The sequence below is a fragment of the Drosophila ananassae genome, assembly GCF_017639315.1.
Source record: "Drosophila ananassae strain 14024-0371.13 chromosome 4 unlocalized genomic scaffold, ASM1763931v2 tig00000256, whole genome shotgun sequence".
Classification (NCBI taxonomy): Eukaryota; Metazoa; Arthropoda; class Insecta; order Diptera; family Drosophilidae; genus Drosophila; species Drosophila ananassae.
The window spans coordinates 507,615-531,034 of record NW_025319050.1 but is presented as its reverse complement, the minus strand read 5'-3'; the positions used below and the strand labels follow the sequence as shown (position 1 = coordinate 531,034).

Here is a 23,420-nt window from a genome sequence, read left to right as displayed (position 1 = left end):
AACTATCCCGTGCAGAAGAAATAAATTTTTCCGTGTTTTTATACCCTTGTAGATATTAATTTCGGTCGAAAGTCTGCAACGCAGTAAAGAAGACATCTCAGATCCTTCAAAGTATATATATTCTTGACTAGGATCACCTTCTAAGTCGAGATAAGCATTTCCATTTTTCTATCTGATTGTCTGTTTCTGCGCGAACTCGTAACTCAGAAAAGGCCTTCTTTTAATTGGATTCAGCATATAAGTAAACCGGCCCGGTTTATCCCATAGCTTCCATATAAATATCTAGATCGATCCAAAATGATACAACCTTGGCAATTTTTAAGATAGAAGCTAGAAGAATAAAAAGAAGGGACTTTTGGGGAATTTTCAAATTGATTATATAGTGAAACTCTCATAAGGATCGGCCCTCTATATTGGATCCCATATTATATAATAATAATGTACCACGTCCCATCTTTCTAGCTTAAAAAACACCAAAGTTATGCCAATTCCGATCGTTCTATGACAGCTATAGGATATAGTCGGCCGATCCTTATGAAATTTTGTACATACGATATCTTGGTCAAACATAACATGTGTGGAAAGTCCCAACCCTCTAACTTAAAAAACACCAAAGTTATGGCATTTCCGATCAATTCCGATTATATGGCAGCTATAGGATATAGTCGACCGATCCCGGCCGTTCCGACTTATATACTACCTGCAAAGGAAAGAAGGATGTGTGCAAAGTTTCAACTCGATAGCTCTAAAACTGAGAGACTAGTTTGCGTAGAAACCGACAGACAGACAAACCGACAGACAGACAGACAGACAGACGGACAGACGGACAGACGGACATGCTCATATCGACTCAGGAGGTGATCCTGATCAAGAATATATATACTTTATAGGGTCGGAGATGTCTCCTTCACTGCGTTGCACACTTTTGACCAAAATTATAATACCCTCTGCAAGGGTATAAATATAAGTTGAGTAGGACTGCAAGGGTATATTAACTTTGGCACTGCCAGAAGTTACCTTTCCTATTTGGTTTAAATGAAAAGTTGTCGAGTTTAGCCATCTGCTTATCAATTTTTATTCCCTTGCAGAGGGTAATATGATTTTGGTCAAAATTGTGGAACGCAGTGAAGGAGACATCTCCGACCCTATAAAGGATATATATTCTTGATCAGGATCACCTCGTGAGTCGATATGAGCATGTCCGTCTGTCCGTTTCTACGAAAACTAGTCTCAGTTTTAGAGCTATCTAGTGAAACTTTGCACACATCCTTCTTTCCTTTGCAGGCAGTATAGAAGTAGGAACGGCCGGGGTCGGTCCACTATATCCTATAGCTGCTATATAACTGATTGATCAGAAATGCTATAACTTTGGTGTTTTTAAGTTGTAGGGTTGGGACTTTCAAACATCACTGTGGACGGAAGTCCACGAGGTAACGACCTGCATGCCTAGGCGTGCGCGAGAAAACTCTATATATAGCCGAAGAATTAAAAATTTTCTGTAGGCAACCGATCTAAATGTTTTATATTTGGCCAAAATATCTTATTTACAAAGTTGCATAAGGATCGCCCGACTATATCCTATAGCTGTCATACCATAGAATAAAACGATCCGATATATATACATATTTATAATACTATAAGCTGCTACCTAACTGCAAGGGTATATCAACTTTGGCTCTGCCTGAAGTTAGCTTTAATTTCCAGTTTTTTTTTTAAATTTTTTAAAAGTTTGGGTGTGTTTGTTACTAAAATTTAAGCAACTTTTGTTCAACAATTTTTTTAAATTACCTAAGGTTACCAAACAAAAGAAGGTTGAGTGCAAAGTCGATATCTCTAAAACTGAGAGACTAGTTTGCGTAGAAATAGACAGACATGCTCATATCGACTCAGAAGGTGATCCTAGGGTAAGGAGAGAGTTGCCATATAACTGAACGATCGGAAATGGCACAACCTTGCTATTTTTAAAGATGCTTGATGCTTTTTCCAACATTTTTATTAGAAAATTGATTTGATGTCTTTTATATACGATCCGATATATTAATAATAATATAAGCAGCTACCTAACTGCAAGGGTATATAAACTTCGGCTCCACCCGAAGTTAGCATTCCTTTCTTGTATTTGTACTTGTTCTTGACTTTGGTTGGTTCTATGCCAGAGTAATCATTTATCATAAGATTTTTATACCCTTGCAGAGGGTATTATAATTTTGGTCAAAAGTGTGCAACGCAGTGAAGGAGACATCTCCGACCCTATAAAGTATATATATTCTTGATCAGGATCACCTCCTGAGTCGATATAAGCATGTCCGTCTGTCCGTCTGTCTGTCTGTCCGTCTGTCTGTCGGTTTCTACGCAAACTAGTCTCTCAGTTTTAGAGCTATCGAGATGAAACTTTGCACACATCCTTCTTTCCTTTGCAGGTAGTATATAAGTCGGAACAGCCGGGATCGGTCGACTATATCCTATAGCTGCCATATAACTGATTGATCGGAAATGCCATAACTTTGGTGTTTTTTAAGTTAGAGGGTTGGGACTTTCCACACATGTTATGTTTGACCAAAATATCGTATGTACAAAATTTCATAAGGATCGGCCGACTATATCCTATAGCTGTCATAGAACGATCGGAATTGGCATAACTTTGGTGTTTTTTAAGCTAGAAAGATGGGACGTGGTACAGATTCTATTTTGGACAAAATAATCTGATTTGCCAAATTTCATAAGGATCGGCCGACTATATACGATCTGCTATATATCTAAAAATATAAGATGCGTGGCGCCACCTAGCGGACTGCGACTCAACTGCAAGGGTGTATAAACTTCGGCTCCGCCCGAAGTTAGCTTTCCTTTCTTGTTGTAAATAAGTTAATCATAATTTTTAACTTTCACATTTTTGAAGTTTTCTTACATTCCTTCTTTTTAGATATTATGAAACAGGATCAATAAAGCCCCGTGCGATAGGTGGTTCAAAACCACGGGTAGCCACAACACCAGTTGTTCAGAAAATTTCTGATTATAAAAGGGAATGTCCAAGCATATTTGCATGGGAAATTCGGGATCGGCTTCTATCAGAACAAGTTTGCAATAGTGATAACATTCCCAGTGTAAGTTTTTATTCTTTCCTAAGATATTCACGTAATTAAATATATTAATGAAAATTCTATTACTATGTAATAAATTTTATTATATCTATTACTATACATCATTTGTATATGTATATATGCTTGTATAATATAATAATAAAATATTCTAAAGCATGTGACATAAACCACAATATAAAGCAGTTTGCCCACCACCCTCATTTTCCATAACAAGCAGGTATAGGGGTAGGCAATTTGTTGCAGCGCAGAAAACAGTTTATTATGGTGCATCTTTCGTCTGCTGCAATAGTATTGCCTACGCTACATTATGAAGACCGTCTGTCCGTCCGTCTGTATGTTTCTACGCAAACTAGTCACTCAGTTTTGAAATTATCGACTTGAAACTTTGCACACATCCTTCTTTTCTTTGCAGGCAGCATATAAGCCGGAACAACTGGGATCGTGTTTTTCAAGTTAGATGGATCGGACTTTCCACGGATCTCATTTTGGGAATCTTATCCAAATTTCATAAGGATCGGCTGACTATACCTTTTAGCATCATAGCAATCATATTTAGCAACCTTTGTCATAGAACGATCGAAATTGGCATAACTTTGGTGTTTTTTATACCCTTGCAGAGGGTATTATAATTTTGGTCAAAAGTGTGCAACGCAATGAAGGAGAAATCTCCGACTCTATAAAGTATATATATTCTTGACTGGGGTCGTGAATACCTCCTGAGTCGACATGAGCATGTCTGTCTGTCCGTCTGTCTGTCTGTCTGTCTGTCTGTCTGTCTGTCTGTCTGTCTGTCTGTTTTTACGCAAACTAGTCTCTCAGTTTTGGAGCTATCGAGTTGAAAATTTGCACACATCCTTTTTTCCTTGCAGGTAGTATATAAGTCGGAACGGCCGGGATCGGTCGACTATATCCTATAGATGTCATATAACTGATTGATCGGAAATGCCATAACATTGGTGTTTTTTAAGTTGGAGTTTTTAAGTTGGAGGGTTGAGACTTTCCACACATGTTATATTTGGCAGTTATGTGGCACCTATAGGATATAGTCGGCCGATCCTTATGAAATTCGACAAATCAGATTGTTTTAGAAACAGTTTTAGATAGCCATGACTTTTTGAAAATATGAGATTAAAAACTCCAATTTAATTGACGAAAATATTGTTTAACCACCTATAATAAATTCAATAAAATTATTTCGAGTTTTTCCTTAAATCCTTTAATTTCCTTAAAAAAGTCGGGGCCAGGAATTTCAGTACTGCTGGGTGAAAATATGGAGTAAATTCTTTCAACGTTTACTTTCTATCGGTCGACTATATCCAATAGCTCCCATATAACTGATGTTTTTTAAGTTAAAGGGTTGGGACTTTCTACACATGTTATATCATCCGGAAAAAACTATTTTTAAGTAGTTTATACTTATCTCAGATAAGTAAAACTGTACACATAAAAGACAGATAAGTTATCTGTCTTCAAAAGTGAAATCGTATGTCAATATCTTGAAAAATAAGGAAGTTGACTCGATTGTTCCTATATCGGCTTTATGATATAGTTGTCTAGCAATTCATGACTTGATGCAAAATCTCAACTCTGTAGCTTTTATAGTCTCCGAGAAAAATGCATAGAAACAGACGGACATGCTCTATTTTTCAAAACTCGTTGTACTGATTAAATACATATAAATATATTTTGTACAGTGTTGGAGATGATTCCTTTAATGTAATATAAAAATCTTAACCCTGCTTGGATATATAAATAAATGCATTCCAAAAGAATAGATTTTTTAGATGTTCTTTGATCTTTTCTTTCAAAAATAAGAAGGACGTATAATTCATTACAGTCAAAGGAAAATTTTATTCAATGTAAATAAAGAAAAAGTAAATTCTGAACAAATTTACAGCCTGTGGCATGCACACGTGGCGACACTTAAATCAACTGTTAAAGTGGTATTTTCCATGTTTCCTAATGACTGTGTTCGCTTACCCACGCATATATGTATGTATATATGGACATTTGTACACATAAAAAGAATGTGAGCCATATATAAAAAAATTGGGCACTTGAAGGGGATTGGTTAACTATATTAAATATTTGCAATATAAATTCTTAAAAATAAATTGGCCATTTAATTGCAAGGTATATCAACTTCGCCTTCGCTGCTTCTTTTCTTTCTCAAGTATTTTATGTGGAGGTCATAAATCAGTCAAATCAGTATAGGCGACATTTCTAACCCTTTGAAGTATATATGGCCAAGCATAGCCTTTCGGGCTACTACAATCGGAAGGATAATTTTTATACCCTTGCAGAGGGTATTATAATTTTGGTCAAAAGTGTGCAACGCAGTGAAGGAGACATCTCCGACCCTATAAAGTATATATATTCTTGATCAGGATCACCTCCTGAGTTGATATGAGCATGTCCGTCTGTCCGTCTGTCCGTATGTCTGTCTGTCTGTTTCAACGCAAACTAGTCTGTCAGTTTTAAAGCTATCGAGTTTAAACTTTGCACACATCCTTCTTTCCTTTGCAGGCAGTATATAAGTCGGAACGGCCGGGATCGGTCGACTATATCCTATAGCTGCCATATAACTGATTGATCGGAAATGCCATAACTTTGGTGTTTTTTAAGTTAGAGGGTTGGGAGTTTCCACACATGTTATGTTTGACCAAAATATCTTATGTATGTCGGCCGACTATATCCTATAGGTGTCATAGAACGATCGAAATTGGCATAACTTTGGTGTTTTTTAAGTTAGAAAGATGGGATTTGGTACAGATTCTATTTTGTGAAAAACAATCTGATCTGCCAATTTTCATAAGGATCGGCCGACTATATACGATCCGCAATATATCTAATAATATAAGATGCGTGGCGCCACCTAGCGGACTGCGACTGAACTGCAAGGGTATATCAACTTCGGCTCCTCCCAAAGTTAGCTTTCCTTTCTTGTTTTTCATTAGAATAATTTAGCTCCAATATAGCAACATAATATCAAATAAAACAAGAAGGAAAAGCTACCTTCCTGTGGAGCCGACGTTGATGTGCCCTTGAAGTTAGGATTGTATGTAGTATAGAGTTACAATATGCCAATCCTTATGGGAATCTCATCATCAAATCAATTTTCTAATAAAAATGTTGCAAGCATCGTTAAAAAGTCGATAGCTTTAAAACTGAAAGACTAGTTTGTGTAGAAACAGTCAAACGAATATGCTTATATTGACTCAGGAGGTGATCCTGATCAAGAATATGATACTTTATAGGGTCGGTGATGTCTCCTTCACTGCGTTGCAAACTTTTGACCAAAATTAGAACACCCCTTTCAAGGGTATAACAAGAACGGAAAGCTAACCAATTTGCAGATCTAATTTTGCGGATCATGATCCTTTTCGCGTTATCTGTAAAAACTATAACCTATTGTCACATATATTTTCGCCTGAATTATTCCTAGATGTAATAAAATCTAAATTGATTGTTTTTCTATTAGAATAATTGGCCTAATTCTTAATTATAATTAATTTTAATAATAATTGTATAAATAACAGTTAATTGTTATATTCAATAAATAAAAAAAAATAACTTCGGGCGGAGCCGAAGTTGATATAACCTTGCAATTAAGTAACAGCTTATATTATTATATATATATCGGATCGTATATAGTTGTCCGATCCTTATGAAAATTTCCCTATCAAATCAATTATTTGATAAAAAAGTTGGAAACAGCCCCAAGCATCTTTAAAAATAGCAAGGTTGTGCCATTTCCGATCGTTCAGTTATATGGCAGGTATAGGATATAGTCAGCCGATCCTGACTAACAAACACCAATGTACCAAATAAAAAGGACCAGATATAGTTGAGCGACCACGGCCGTCCCGACTGCAAGGAAACAAGAAAAGAAAGCTGGGCGGAGCCGAAGTTGATATACCCTTGCAGTTAAGGTTGTTCTATTTCCGATCGTTCAGTTCTATGTCGTCTATAGGATATAGTCGGCAGATCCTTATGAAATTTGGCAGGTCGAATTAGATTGCCCAAAATAGAATCTGACGAAAGTCGCATCATTCTAGCTTAAAAGACGTTATAAGTTATATGGCAGCTATAGGATATAGTCGGCCGATACCTATGAAATTTTGCAGATAAGATATCTTGGACAAATTTAACATGTTTGGCTATAGGATATAGCTATAGGATATAGTCGACCGATCCCGACCGAAAGAAGCATGTGTGCAGAGTTTTAAGTCCATAGCTTTGAAACTGTGAGACAAGTTTGCTTAGAAGCAGACTGACACAAACGGAAAAAAAGAGCGACGCTGAATAATTTATTTGATGTAACTACATATTTAATAAAATATTCTTATATAAAATTTGGCAAGCTGAGCAATTGTGTCCTATTGTATTAAACGTGTCAAATATTGTAGCAGAGTGCATCTTAAACGCACCCTTTTGATTCGTTACAAAAGCATGATTGGCTAACGACCATTTCAGCCAATCCGCGCAATGGACCGAGAGAAGTAAACTCAGAGCTGGTAGTATAGTATGAGGTCAGACCGGGATCGACTATATTCTGTAGATGCCATATAACTGATTAATCTATGCAGTTAACTAGCTATTTCAATATGATCCCTATAAGATCCCCTAAGATTATATAATCCCTATAAGGATTTATGTTTCAGACCTATGTATCATTCAGGCAGCTAATGCATAATGTTGGCCAATCTTAGGAGCATTCCTTTGTTATAATATTTTTATTTTATATAAATACCACAGCGGACGATAGTCCGCTAGGTAGAAACACGCATGACACTAAATATATCCGAAGAATTAAAATGTTTCTGTGTGCGTTCAATCTGAATGAGTAATATACCAAATTCAAGGTGTTGTTTTCATTAAATCGATTTTATCCAAAAGTATTTTGACTTGGCTGGAATTTGTGTAAATGTAAATGACCTTGATGCCAACAGACAATATATATATATATATATGTACATATAATATAAATATAATATATTTATATTATTATTATTTATGTATATACTAGCTAACTAGTCTGCCGGGTCGACTTCGTACTGCCAGCTGTTGTTATACATATAGTTATAATATAATTTTGGTCAAAAGTGTGCAACGCAGTGAAGGAAACATCTCCGACCCTATAAAGTATATATATTCTTGATCAGGATCACCTCCTGAGTCGATATGAGCATGTCCGTCTGTCTGTCTGTCTGTTTCTACGCAAACTAGTCTCTCAGTTTTAAAGCTATCGAGTTGAAACTTTGCACACACCCTTATTTCTGTTGCAGGCAGTACATAAGTCGGAACGGTCGGGATCGGTCGAATATATCCTACAGCTGCCATATAACTGATTGATCGGAAATGCCCTAACTTCGTTGTTTTTTAAGATAGAGGGTTGGGACTTTCCACACATGTTATATTTGATCAACATATCTTATGTACAAAATTTCATAAGGATCGGCCGACTATATCCTATAGCTGTCATACAACGATCGGAATTGGCATAACTTTGGTGTTTTTTAAGTTAGTAAGATGGGACTTGGTACAGATTCTATTTTGGATAAAATAATCTGATTTGCCAAATTTCATAAGGATCGGCCGCCTATATACGTTCCGCTATATATCTAATAATATAAGATGCGTGGCGCCACCTAGCGGACTGCGACTGAACTGCAAGGGTATATCAACTTCGGCTCCGCCCGAAGTTAGCTTTCCTGTCTTGTTTTTTATACCCTTGCAGAGGGTATTATAATTTTGGTCAAAAGTGTGCAACGCAGTGAAGGAGACATCTCCGACCCTATAAAGTATATATATTCTTGATCAGGATCACCTCCTGAGTCGATATAAGCATGTCCGTCTGTCCGTCTGTCTGTCTGTCCGTCTGTCCGTCTGTCTGTCGGTTTCTACGCAAACTAGTCTCTCAGTTTTGGAGCTATCGAGTTGAAACTTTGCACACATCCGTTTTTTCCTTGCAGGTAGTATATAAGTCGGAACGGCCGGGATCGGCCGACTATATCCTATAGCTGTCATAGAACGATCGGAATTGGCATAACTTTGGTGTTTTTTAAGTTAGAAAGATGGGATTTGGTACAGATTCTATTTTGGACAAAAGAATTTGATTTGCCAAATTTCATGAGGATCGGCCGACTATATGCGATCCGCTATATATCTAATAATATAAGATGGGTTGCGCCACCTAGCGGACTGCGACTTAACTGCAAGGGTATTTAAACTTCGGCTCCGCCCGAAGTTAGCTTTCCTTTCTTGTTTTTTGTTGCGTTCAGAAACTTCTTTTATGACAAAATTTAAAATTTTTCAAACTTAAAAATTAATCTGATACAGTAAGAACTGAAGATAGCTAAAACCGGAGCTGACCAAAAAAATTAATTAACAGTATTAAAAAACAGTACTACTAATGACTTATTACAATTTGTGACTCTGAAATTTTTTCGAGATCGGGATTCATTTTCGTTTAATTTCGAAACGCGACATTAGATCCCCCAAAGCGCACGCGAAGAATAATTTGATTGGATCGATTTGATTAACGACCCTTTGTCGTTAGAAACACACCTAAATTTCTTTGACAACATTGAGTGATTATAATTTAATATGAACTTTATTGAATAGCAATAGATAATTAATAATCATAATTAATTAATAATAATCAAAAATTAAAGAGTAAATTTTAAATTTTATTCAACTTCATTTATTGAATAAAACATGAAGTTTTATTATTATTTTTGATACATCATGTTGCTTACTTACAAAACAGAGTTTTCTGAAATACTGGCTATTTATAAGATTTAAATTTGATATTCACAGACACACACTATTAAAATACAGTCTGTTAATTAATTTAAAGCTTTCTCATAAACTATATTTTGTTTAATTATTTCCGATATATATATTTTAGTACCAACTTGTTGTTGTATTAAAGAGCGTAAGGTTGTGGAAACTAAAGAGCGTAAAGATTGTGGTGGTGGGACCAATTGTCGCAATTTTACATTGCCTTCAGCACAACATAATCCAGTAGATTCACCAGTGCACTTTAACGCCTTACAATATTTACAAATTGTTTTCATTTCCCCAATTGTTATTGATTTGTCGGCACAATAATCAATTGCCGGATCATAGTGGAATGCAGCTCGTTCAAGAATCACAGGAGCACTGCGTCTGCGGATTCCCTAAATTTCATTATGTCTAGCTTGCTGTTGTTGTGTTTGATGTGCACGAACTCGTTGCATTCTAAGCCTATCTCCTACATTGTCACTCACTAAAGAACGCAATTCTGACATAGCAATACGACTATTTTCTTGATCTGTCTGTCTCTGGTCATCAGTGCGGTTCAATAATTTCCACACTGCACGTGATTGATTTAATGGTTTCAAATTAAAATTTTTTCCAATTTTTTTCATAATTTTTCAGTGAACACAATATTGGTTTGTCACATAAAATTAACTGAGCAGAGAACAATGAGTAGCTGTCAAACTATGTATCACATACCGGCGCCTACTATTATTATAGTCTCCATTTTATTTAGAAAACGTTTGTATGGGAAATATAAAAATGCTGTTTGAGGATTTTCCCGGGAATTATACGAATTTTTCTCACCTTTTCTCACCTTTGCCGAGTTTCATATGGATCGGCCGACTATATTCTATAGACGCCATATAACTGAACGATCGGAAATGGCACAAACCTTAACTGCAAGGGTATATCAACTTCGGCTCCGCCCGAAGTTAGCTTTTATTTCTTGTTTTTTTGTAATTTGAAACAAAATTCGTGTTTTGTGTGACGTAAACTCATATTATTGGGATTGATTTCAGGTTTCATCTATTAACCGAGTATTGAGAAACTTGGCCTCTCAGAAAGAGCAGCAAGCCCAGCAACAAAATGAATCTGTATACGAAAAGCTGCGAATGTTTAATGGTCAAACTGGGGGATGGGCTTGGTATCCTAGCAATTCAACGACGACTCACTTAGCCTTGCCACCAGCGTCAGCGACTGTAGCAACACCAACTAATTTATCTGGACCAATAAATCGAGAGGATATTCAAAAACGTGGTAAGAAAATATAATGAATAATTTTTACGAATTTTAAGCTTTTAAGCTGTACCAAGTTCCATCTTTCTAACTTAAAAAAAACAAGAAAGGAAAGCTAACTTCGGGCGGAGCCGAAGTTTATATACCCTTGCAGTTGAAGCGCAGTCCGCTAGGTGGCACCACGCATCTTATATTATTAGATAGTCCCAACCAAAGTTATGGCATTTCCGATCAATCAGTTATATGGCAGCTATAGGATATAGTCGACCGATCCCGGCCGTTCCGACTTATGTACTGCCTGCAAAGGAAAGAAGGATGTGTGCAAAGTTTCAACTCGATAGCTCCAAAACTGAGAGACTAGTTTGCGTAGAAACAGACAGACAGACAGACAGACGGACAGACGGACATGCTCATATCGACTCAGGAGGTGATCCTGATCAAGAATATATATACTTTATAGGGTCGGAGATGTCTCCTTCACTGCGTTGCACACTTTTGACCAAAATTATAATACCCTCTGCAAGGGTATAAAAACAAAGTTATGCCTATTCCGATCGTTCTATGACAGCTATAGGATATAGTCGGCCGATCTTTATAAAATTTTTTACCTAAGATATTTTGGCTAAATATAGTATTACATGTGTGGAAAGCACCAACCCTCTAACTTGAAAAACACCAAAGTTATGGCATTTCCGATCAATCAGTTATGTGGCAGCTATAGGATATAGTCGACCGATCCCGGTCGTTCCGACTTATATACTACCTGCAAGGAAAAGAAGGATGGGTGAGAAGTTTTAACTCGATAGCTTTAAAACTGAGAGACTAGTTTGCGTACAAACCTGACAAGTTCGTTTGAGTCCACGATCATTTCCATGTGTGAGGTGCGGAGTTTTTGCCGAAAATTTCCAATTGTCTAATAATTGTAAAATAATTCCAATTTTATCGAGCAATTGCTGCTTTGTATATAAACACCTTATTTGTAAGGCTTGTTCCGACTATTAAGAAGCCATAGACTCTATCGAAGGCTTGCTTAATGTCCACATATTCCTTGGGCTCAAATCGTCCCAGAAATAAGTTGGTACAGAGTGGTTTTGTTCAGCAAGGAACAGAAACAAGGCACAGTTCGAATAATTCAGCCACTGAAGTTAACAGGCTGATAGGTCCATAAAAGTCAAATTTTTCCATTGCTTCGGAAAGTACTTTAGGACGACACATTTGTTCGGGACGATTTATTCCTTCCTGACCCTCATTTTGCGTCGAAGCTGGAAAAAACTTAAACTCCTGAAAACGATTTGGAGGCTGTTAGCAAATGCTTTCGCACGCTCATTTGTCGATCTTGCAGAAGAACCGTTATCCCTTCTGATGGGAAATTTTTGGTACTTTTATTGTTTGAATTTTGTCGCTATTTTCCACAATGAATGGTTTGTTGAATCTACCGATGAGATGCCTTGCCTTGTTAGAGATCGGTCTGCCTTTGTTGGAAATGAGTCACTATTTTTGTCACCCGGTTGAAAATCCTCCGATATATCCAGTTGATAACAGGGTCGCTCGTTCAACAAAAATTTTCTTCGTTGTAGCCTTCTAGTTGGTTTTGCGGGTTCTTTTTGGGAGTGGCAACAAAATAACTAGTGATAAAATTTCTAGGTTGAGATCAAGTGTATCATGACAAATTAGCATCAGACGAAAGAAGCCGGCCTACTGCGGTTCTGCTCTTCGCCGTAGAGGTATATTTGGCTATTAAGATTAGGACAGTCCAAGAAGAGTTGATATTTTGTGCTGATGCTCAGCTCACTGGGATGAATACTGTGGGCCAAGCAGCTACAAACAAAGCGGCTTATTATAATGTAATATAAAAATTGTAATTAAACTGCGCCTTTTGTATCAATTCGCCCGCATTCAAAAATAATTAATAGCGTAGCATTAGCGACCCCGTCGTGATCTCGCATTGAGATCTTTGCACTGCCGTGTAGTCTGAGCAATAAAACGCCGCGTGATGATTATTTTTTGCTGCTTTAACAGCCTTGATATCTTCCCAAATTAATAAGAATGGAGCTTGGAAGCCTAGCTAGTCCATCTGTTGCCGCCAGCAGAGAAAGAATTCTGCCCAAAAGAGTAGAAATTACCTTCATGGAAACATTGGAAGCGACTTGTACTGGAAGCTCACCCAGCTGGACACTGAGGTGCATTTCCACATCCAGGTGCTATACAGGTCTGCAAATAACCATTGACACCCATCCGGTAAGCGCTGAAAATAAATGATGCTAACTATGATGTAGTCCTTGATCTCTTTCGAAATCGGTTTAGTATCGACATTTAATCTTTCAGACTCATATCAAAGAGATCCTCCAGCTCCGGTCAATTTAAATTTTCGTGACCGAGTGTCGCAGAAAATCAGCCCAACTTTAACATATATGTTTCTAGTTAAAAGATACCTGGCATTATAAATCTGGCCAACCCTGATAAATTTTCCACAAACCGAAGCCTCTAAACTTACTGATTGGAGCCATCCTGTTCTTCGGCCTGTTGGCGGTTGCCAAATTCAGCTATGTGCCTGCCTCACCATTGCCCAGAATACGCGATTTGGCTGGATAGTTTTTGTACGTGGTGGACTTCCACGGGAACCGCAATCTCCTTGTGTTAGCGAGGCTGGATGGACCAATAGAAGAAGTAGAAGCACGGGAAAAACAGAAAAATCCACTTTCCGACCTTCGTGTGCTCCAACCCTCTTGTGATTTCTATTAAAGGCCCTTTAATGGGGAGATGGCAAGCAGGTACAAATAAAGCGGCTTACAATAATTATAAAATATTTAGCAGCTGTGGCTTATTATAATTATCTATTATTGTCTATCTCCCAGTTTCGCATGCGCTTTGGTGTTACTTGTAGCGCATGCGCTTCTGGGAGTTTTAGAAAGACGTTCTGCACCTAAGCTCGTTTGATGCAGTTTTTTGTTTTGATATTGATATTGATTGTTTTGATATTATTTTGGTGTTAAATTGACCCATAATAAATATTTAAATCGAAATTGAACCTCGTCTATTTAATTCGGCCGCTATTAAAATGCTGATAGCGTTACACCTACTTTGTGACATAAATAGTGTCCATTTTAATCTTATCCAGTCGAAACTGCTCATGTTGGAAATACGAGAGTTTTTGCCTGCGGAATTGTGCGCCGCACTAACCATACCCAATGAGGTCAACATACCAGTTAGTAACTGGCTTGATTCTTATTCCGAAAGTGCATGTTCAGTAACCACATTAACTGCTGGATGTAGTACTTATTTAGTCACTAGTACGACTATTGAAGGAGTATGCTCCATTTCAATAAACCTCCTCCAATTTTCATCGAAAATGTGACAGAGAAAGTATCATAGGTCCTGAAAACTTTATGATTTTATCCGAAGTATTGTGCATTTGGTAAAGGAAAACAATGTAACGCATTTTATTAGTTACCTTTAAGATGACAAAGCGTACCGAGATATAGTACATAACTTGGCTAACTCTATACCTTGTAGCAAATGAAAGAAAGATTCAAGAAATGCGGACACGAAGTCCTAAGTGTGTATAATCCATCAGTCGAAGAAACAATTCCCAACCACTTCTTTTTCATTGACCTTGTCCCAGTAGCGTATATAGGGGGGGGGGGGGGGGATCAGGGGGATCAATCCCCCCCCTTGGGTCTGAGAATTATAAGATGATATAATCTCAAAATTGAAAAAGAAACACATTTTTACGCGATGACTGTGCAGTACAGCATTATTATTATTATTATCGCAGATTGCGGATTATTATCGCAGTGTAAAATAAAACTTACTAAAAAACAGGATATTATTCTGAGTCATATCCCCCATATCAAAAAGCTATCTACGCCACTGCCTTGTCCGCAGGAACAACAAAAAAGAAGCGTTGAAAATTAAAACTATCGGACGACAACTGGCATAGAAATACCATGAAAAGGAATACCAAGAAAATACCAAGAAAAAAAATGAACAGCATCTTATGCCATAAATGTCAAGGTTTTGGTCATACCAAAAACTACTGTCGACGCCCGTATATATGCGGCAAGTGTGCCTTCATCATCCCACCGCACTTGGCAAAATTTCAACAGATGATTACCTCACCTGCAATAATTGTCAGTAGGATCACGCAGTTTGGCCAAGTTTATAAAGCCAATTCGGAAAAACGGAAGCCGAAAATCAATATACCCACTAATTTTCGACGCTCGAATTATTACAGAGGGAATCAATTTGTTCCCGCGGCTATTGTTCGTGGTAATCTCTTCTATGCAGATACTCTTCGCACAGGTTTGCAAATAACAAACCCCCCACAGACACCCAAAACAACAAAAATCAAGATTGAAGCAGCCATAGAAGCCCTAACAGCTAAGGTGGATACTCTCCATGCCATTTTTAAAGACCTTCAAGACTCTACCTAGTTCCTTAGACAACTAAGCTCAAAATTTATGAACTCTTAAGTATGAACCTCCACAATATAAGCCTTGGATTATGAAATGCTCACGGAATTGCTGCGCGCACAGAAGAATTGAAATTATTCAGCTTCACTCCGATTCTTCTTTCTTTTAAATGCTATCCATCCCATTGAGCTGAGCATCAACACAGTTCAACTCTCCTCGGACCATCTTCGTTTATTAGCCAAATATAACTCTACGGTTAACACGATAACCCTAAAAGGCCGGTTAGAAATTCCATTGCTGAGTGATATAGAGGATGCCAACGACATCTTCCTAAATATAATTCACTTTGCTGCTCCAGTTGTCACTTCAAGAACCTCTCCACAAAACCAACTACCGCAATCTAATCTCCCATCTACGATCGTTACCTTGCTAATACTCAAGAGAAGGATACGAAGACAATTTTGTCGAACGAGAAACCCCATTTTCAAAAGAATATATCGGAGGATTTCCAAAGGTTCACAAACTACTGACTCGAAACAAGCAAAATTGATTCATTACTAAAAGGCATCTCATTAGATGATTCAATAAACCATTCACTGTGGAAGATAGCGAGGAAATTCAAAAATCAGGAGTCCCCAAAGTTTCCCATCAGCAGGTATGATAGTTCTTGGGCCAGATCGCCAAGTGACTGCGCTGCAGCGTTTGCAGACAGCGTGTTGTTTTTAGTTTTTTCCAGCTTTAACTCAAAATGAGGTTCAGGAAGGAATAGACCGCCGCGGACATATGTGTTATCCAATACAAGCAATAAAGATTTGGAAAGTTTCGACCCACATTAAGTCGCTAAAGCCCAAGAAAGCCCCAGGGGGAAATGGACTTAACAACAACACATTAAAGACGCTGCTTTTCAAAGCTGTCCTCTTCTCTTTTTAACGCCGTGTTGAGGTTAGAATACTTTCCGAAGTAATGGAAAAAAGGCCAGAATCTGCTTGATCCATAAGCTGGAAAGTCCCAAACAACTTAGATTCCTATAGACCTATCAGCCTATTACCTTCAATAGCTAAATTACACTATGCGACAAAAAAATGTTTAAGTTGATTTTTTCTTATTTTTGACTTCTACTAAACAAAATAAGAATATAAGAATACAAAATTGAATTTTTTCCACATTTTTTTGGTTGTTTTAGAGGAAGCCTCGCGTAGCAAGTTTCATAGTCGCTTTTTTGTATAGAGCTGGGAGAAAAAAATTTTAATCATTGTCCTAAAATTCTAACGGTATATTTGCTTAATATATTTTAAATAATAGACATTGAACTTGCATAAACGCTTATAACGGTAAAAAAATATTTTCCCAATATGTAATTATAAGACCGTGAAATATGCCAAAACAGGCGTTTTTTGGACATTTGAATGTGCATAAAAAGAGAAATCTTATCCCTTAAAAGGTGGCATAGATATTTTTGTGTATAATTAATGCCCCTTAACCGAAAACAATCAAAAAAGGAACTTAAACAACGATTTTGTTAAATTTTGTCGCACAGTGTTATTCAAACGGTGTCTTGCTTCTCGGATACTGAACATCAGTGTGAACTGACCATCCTAGTGAAAAATAAATTCATTCTCGCGGCCACGTATGCGCTGCAAGAATACTTTGGAAGATTCGAACAATGGGCCAAAAATTGGAACATTGGTATAAATCCCAGCAAATGCGCCAATGTGACGCTGGGGCAACAACTGCAGGTTAGGAACAACTACCTCAGGAATTATCTGGCCAAGCGGTTCACCTTGCCAACACTCATAATGTCTCTCACAAAGGCCATTAATGTTAAATTGAAACAAGAAAGGAAAGGTAACTTCGGGCGGTGCCGAAGTTGATATACCCATGCAGTAAGGGAGAAGCTTACATTATTATATCTATATCGGACCAATATAGTTGGCAGATCCTTATCAGAATTTCACCATCAAATAAATTTTTTAATAAAAATGTTCGAAACAGTCCCAAGCATCTTAACAAATAGCAATGTTGTGCAATTTCCGATTACTCAGTTATATGGCAGCTATAAGATATAGTCGGCTTATCCTAATGAAATTTGGCAGATCGGATTAGATCGCACAATCTGTACCAAGTCCCATCTTTCTAACTTAAAAAAAAATAGTTATATTATTATTACACAGTCAATTCCGCTCCTTATAATTTTGTAGATAAGATATTTTGCATAACATGTTTGGAAAGTCCCAATCCTCTAACTTAAAAAACACAAAAGTTATGGCATTTCCGATCAATTAGTTATATGGCAGCTATAGGATATAGTCGGCCGATCTTTATGAAATTCGACAAATCAGATTGTTTTTTTTCCAAAATAGAATCTGTACCAAATCCCATCTTTCTAACTTAAAAAAAACCAAAGTTATCCCAATTTCGATCGTTCTATGACAGCTATAGGATGTAGTCGGCCGGTCCTTATGAAATTTTGTACATAAGATATATTGGTCAAATATAACATGTATGGAAAGTCCCAACCCTCTAACTTAAAAAACACCAAAGTTATGGCATTTCCGATCAATTAGTTATATGACAGCTATAGGATATAGTCGACCGATCCCGGCCTTATATACTGCCTGAAAACAAAAAAAAGGATGTGTGCAAAGTTTCAACTCGATACTAGTTTACCTAGAAACAGACAGACAGACAGACTCAGGAGGTGATTCTGATCAAGAATATATATACTTTATAGGGTCGGAGATGTCTCCTTCACTGCGTTGCACACTTTTGACCAAAGTTATAATACCCTCTGCAAGGGTATAAAACAAGAAAGAAAAGCTAACTTCGGGCGGAGCCGAAGTTGATATACCCTTGCAGTTAAGGTTGTTTCATTTCCGATCGTTCAGATATATGGCGTCTATAGGATATTTTCGGCCGATTCTTATAAAATTTTGCAGATCGGATTATATTGCCAAAATGGAATCCGCAGAAAGTCCCAACATTCTAGCTTAAAAAACACCATAATTATACTAATTCCGATCGTTCATTTCTATGGCAGCTATAGGATATAGTTGGCCGATCCTTATGAAATTTGGCACATCGGATTATTTTGCCCAAAATTTAATCTGTATCAAGTCCCTAACCTCTGACTTAAAAAACACCATAACAACGTTATAGCATTTCCGATCAATCACTTATGCTGACGTTATAGGATATAGTCGACCGATCCCAGCCGTTTCGACTTATGTACTACCTGCAAGGGAAAGAAGGACTGAGAGACTAGTTTGCGTAGAAACCGACGGATAGACGGACAGACGGACAGACGGACATGCTTATATCGACTCAGGAGGTGATCCTGATCAAGAATATATATACATTCGGAGATGTCTCCTTCACTGCGTTGCACACTTTTGACCAAAATTATAATACCCTCTACAAGGATATAAAATGAAAGGACGGCTACAGTCGAGTTTCCAGAATATTCGATAACCGGTATATTGCTCCCCAACTTTATTTAACCTTTCAAAGTTTAGATTCTTTGAGTTGTTAGGTCCAAAACATACAAAAGTATTGAAAACTTTTGTTTGGGGATCTATATATATATATATTCGCCTTCTACTCCTAAATACGCGTCGATTGGTACCTCAACCGATACATTTTTCAGAAGTTATTCAAGAAATTCTATTTTTACAGCTTTTTCCAAATGAAGGCAGTTTGTCCCTCTGTTTGTCTGGTTGTCTGTTTGCACTATATTTTTCTTGGCGATCCTGAAAAAAGTTGTAGATGTTTGTAACTATCATATGAGCAACTTTTGTTTTACCACTTTTTAAAATACCTTAAGCTTACGTTAAAAAATTAAAAAACTTTAATAATTAAAATATTTATAATTTTATAATCAAGAAAGATATGAAAACGTGATTTACACCGTTGAAAAGGTTTTTTAAATATCTATATCACTTTCTTAAAGGCCAAAAATCTTAATAGTAGACAAAAAAAATACACTGAAAAAAAATTTGTTTTAAAGATATATTATATTTAAAGTTATATTTGGCCAAAATAGCTTATGTACAAAATTCAAAGGGATCCGCCGACTATATCCTAAAGCTGTCATCGGAATTGAAATACCTTTGGTGTTTTTTAAGATAGAAAGATGGGACTTAGTACAGATTTCCAACATTTTTATTACAAAATTGATTTGATAATGAAATTCTCATAAGGACCAGCCAACTTTATACGATCCGATATATACGTAATAATATAATATCTTTTTCAATTGCAAAGGGTATATTAATTTCGGCTCCGCCCTTAGTTAGATTTCGGATTACTTTGCCCAAAATGATATCTGTAACAAATCCCATCTTTCTAACTTAAAAACACGAAAGTCATGGCATTTCCTATCAATCGGTGATATGGAAGCTATATGATATAGTCGACCGATCCCGGCCGTTCCGACTTATATACTGCCTGCAAACAAAAGCCGGATGTGTGCAACACATCCTTTTGCACACATCCTTTTTTTCCTTGCAGGTAGTATATAAGTCGGAATGGCCGGGATCGGTCGACTATATCCTATAGCTGCCATTTAACTGATTGATCGGAAATGCCATAACTTTGGTGTTTTTTAAGTTAGAGGGTTGGGACTTGGTACAGATTACTCTTTGGGCAAAATAATTCAATATGCCAAATTTCATAAGGATCGGCCGACTATATACGATCCGCTGTATATCTAATAATATAAGATGCGTGGCGCCACCTAGCGGACTGCGACTCAACTGCAAGGGTATATGGCCCCGCCCGAAGTTAGCTTTCCTTTCTTGTTATAATAGAATTTATAATAGTACCAATTATAGTACTTGTCAAAAGCTATAAAATTCGCATTTGGGAAAAAATAGCATTCATAAGTATACATATAATATGTGAATAGAAATGTATTAAAATGTATCTTTAAGTAATTTGCTTTGCTATTTAATGAAAATTTGCAGCAGTAAAATATTTTCAATGCGACAGTGATAAATGGTGGAGGCTTTTAAGCATTATAACATATGTCTGTTTTTTCATTAAGAGTAAACAAAGTAAAAACAATCAAAGAAAACAGAAAATTATTTTAATAGCATCTTTAATTAGATTTTAGGGCAAACAACAAATGACCAACAAATTGGGGCAAATAGTTGCTATGTTTGATCATCTGTGACAAAAAAATTTCGATAGGGCGATTGGCTTAATGTTGGAGGGTTGAATGTAATTTGGAAAATGACTTCAAAAAACGCATGTGTACGATTGTATTCACTTAGAGGAAAAATAATAAATAATCTTGGAAGTCTTCCATGGGCCATGCATGGGAAAATTTTGATAATCTATAAATGGATTGAATTTCTAATTTAACGAGAAAGGAAAGTTAACGTCGGAGCCGATAGTGGCATTTCCGATTGTTCAGTTATATGGCAGCTATAAGATATAGTCGGCGGATCCTTATAAAATTAGGCAAATCTGATTATTTTGCTCAAAATGGAATCTGTAGCAAGACCCATCTAACTTAAGAAACACCAAAGTTATGCCAATTCCGATCCTTCTATGACAGATAGAGGATATAGTAAGATATATTGGCCAAATATACATGTGTTGAAAGTCGCAACCTTCTAACTAAAACACCACAGTTATAATATTTCCGATCAATCAGTTATATGCCAGCTATAGGATATAGTCGACCGATCCCGGCCGTTCTGACGTATATACGCCTACAAATAAAAGAAGGATGTGTGCAAAGAGTAGAAGTATAGTTCAATGAATCTAGTTTAGTGAATTAAACGTGTTTTACATTTACGCAAATTTTTCCCAAGCCAGATTACTTTTGGAAAATGTTTTGATAAAATCAATCATTCAGTTTGAAAACACACCTAGGGAACCCACCTAGTTAAATATTTTAAATTTTTCATTTACGCAAAGGCCAAACCAACGTCTAACGTAGACTCTTATATTAGTTTGATGTTCTCTTGTATCATTATATCTAATCTTTTAAAATATTACAGAATTACAATATTCAACTGATGTTTCTCATACAAACTCTCACGACAGTACATCAGACGGAATTTCTGATCACAATTCATCTTGTGACGAGGATTCCCAAATGCGATTAAGGCTTAAAAGGAAGTTACAGCGTAATCGTACTTCTTTTACAAATGAACAAATTGATAGCCTGGAAAAAGGTAACCACTTTTATGATCTATTTTTAAACAAAATATATATATTTAAAAAAAAAAATTAGCGCAGCCTCATCTTATACCTCATCACCGTGTTATAATTTTTATTCTATAGAAATCGCCTTTCTGACACATTTTTTTGTTAGAAAATTGTTTTTCGTCATAAGGGTTTTTTATACCCTTGCAGAGGGTATTATAATTTTGGTCAAAAGTGTGCAACGCAGTGAAGGAGACATCTCCGACCCTATAAAGTATATATATTCTTGATCAGGATTACCTCCTGAGTCGATATGAGCATGTCCGTCTGTCCGTCTGACCGTCTGTCCGTCTGTCCGTTTCTACGCAAACTAGTCTCTCAGTTTTAAAGCTATCGAGTTGAAACTTTGCACATACCCTTCTTTCCTTTGCAGGCAGTAATATAAGTCGGAACGGCCGGGATCGGTCGACTATATCCTATAGCTGCCATATAACTGATTGATCGGAAATGCCATAACTTCGATGTTTTTCAAGTTAGAAGGATGGCTGTTTCAATGGATTCCTCTTTGGGCAAAATAATTCGATACGCCAAATTTCATTAGGATCGGCCGACTATATACGATCCACTATATATCTAATAATAAAAGATTCGTGTCGCCACCTAGCGGACTGCGACTCAACTGCAAGGGTATATCAACTTCGGCTCTGCCCGAAGTTAGCTTTCCTTTCTTGTTTTATATGTATGTTGTTATAATCGGTAACACAGTGCTACAAAAAAATCAAAAGTGAATGAACTTTTAAAGTGACATAGTAGGAATTGTTTATCTGGTCGAGTAACTCGTTCAGGAATTTTTAAGCTCAAAAATGTCCCGAAAACCGGATTCTTAACAATAAATCAAGATTTTTAGGGTGTTACAAATATTTCATACACGGTTTTGTGTTATACTCGACCAGATAAACAATTCCTACTGTGTCACTTTAAAAGTTCAAAATCACTGTTGCATTGTGTAATTGAATAGTATAAGGATACATTTTATACGTGTGAATGTACTCGTATGTAAAAGGAAGAATGAATCAAGTCAGACCTCATAAGGCATCCATCGCATGCTTGATCGCATAAATAGCCTATTCGATATATCCGTTATGTCCGTCTGTCTGTGAAAACGCTAGGATCATAGACTATAGAAAGATAAAAAGCTAAAAAAAAAGCTAACTGACTGCATACAAAACCATCCGAATGGGTTATATACATATATCTGAAAATATTCACTTAAATCGGTCGATTTTAAGAGAAGCTATGACAGTTTTCTTTTTGATTCAATACTGGTTTGTTTTACTTTTTAAATTCGGATATCCCAGAGGGTATATAAGATGAAGATATCAGATTTGGCATATACACTCCTATAGTACCACTCAGATCAAGTTTTTGCCAAATATTAAGCTAAAATTTTTTAAATTTTCACACTCTTGCAGAAGCTATTACATTATAATTTTGGTCAAAAGTGTAAAGCAAGTGAAGGAAGCTCCTGCGTTCCTAAAATAAGTGATCACTAATATGAGATCAGGATCACCTCCCAAGTCGATATAATCATTTCCTCATTTCATTTCTAGTCTCTCAGTTTTGATGCTAAGGACTCCAAACTTTGCTCACATTCTTTGTACGAAGTTTATAAGTCGGAACGGCCGGCTTTATTCTATAGCTGTCATATAAC

The 23,420-nt window shown here is 36.7% G+C and overlaps 1 protein-coding gene across 6 annotated transcripts in view; it reads left to right on the top strand.

Annotated features, from left to right (window-relative positions):
- Nucleotides 1-23,420, top strand: part of LOC6504547 (paired box protein Pax-6) — a 48,440-nt gene that overhangs the window by 2,939 nt on the left and 22,081 nt on the right. For 4 of the 6 annotated variants that reach the window (XM_014903679.3, XM_044718014.1, XM_001967394.4 and 1 more), the window contains exons 2-4: nucleotides 2,924-3,104; nucleotides 10,928-11,165; nucleotides 21,562-21,738. In XM_014903679.3, the coding sequence (XP_014759165.1) occupies nucleotides 2,924-3,104; nucleotides 10,928-11,165; nucleotides 21,562-21,738 (596 nt within the window). The remainder of the gene's footprint in view (nucleotides 1-2,923; nucleotides 3,105-10,927; nucleotides 11,166-21,561; nucleotides 21,739-23,420) is intronic. The other 2 variants (XM_044718016.1, XM_044718015.1) reach the window with 1 other exon arrangement.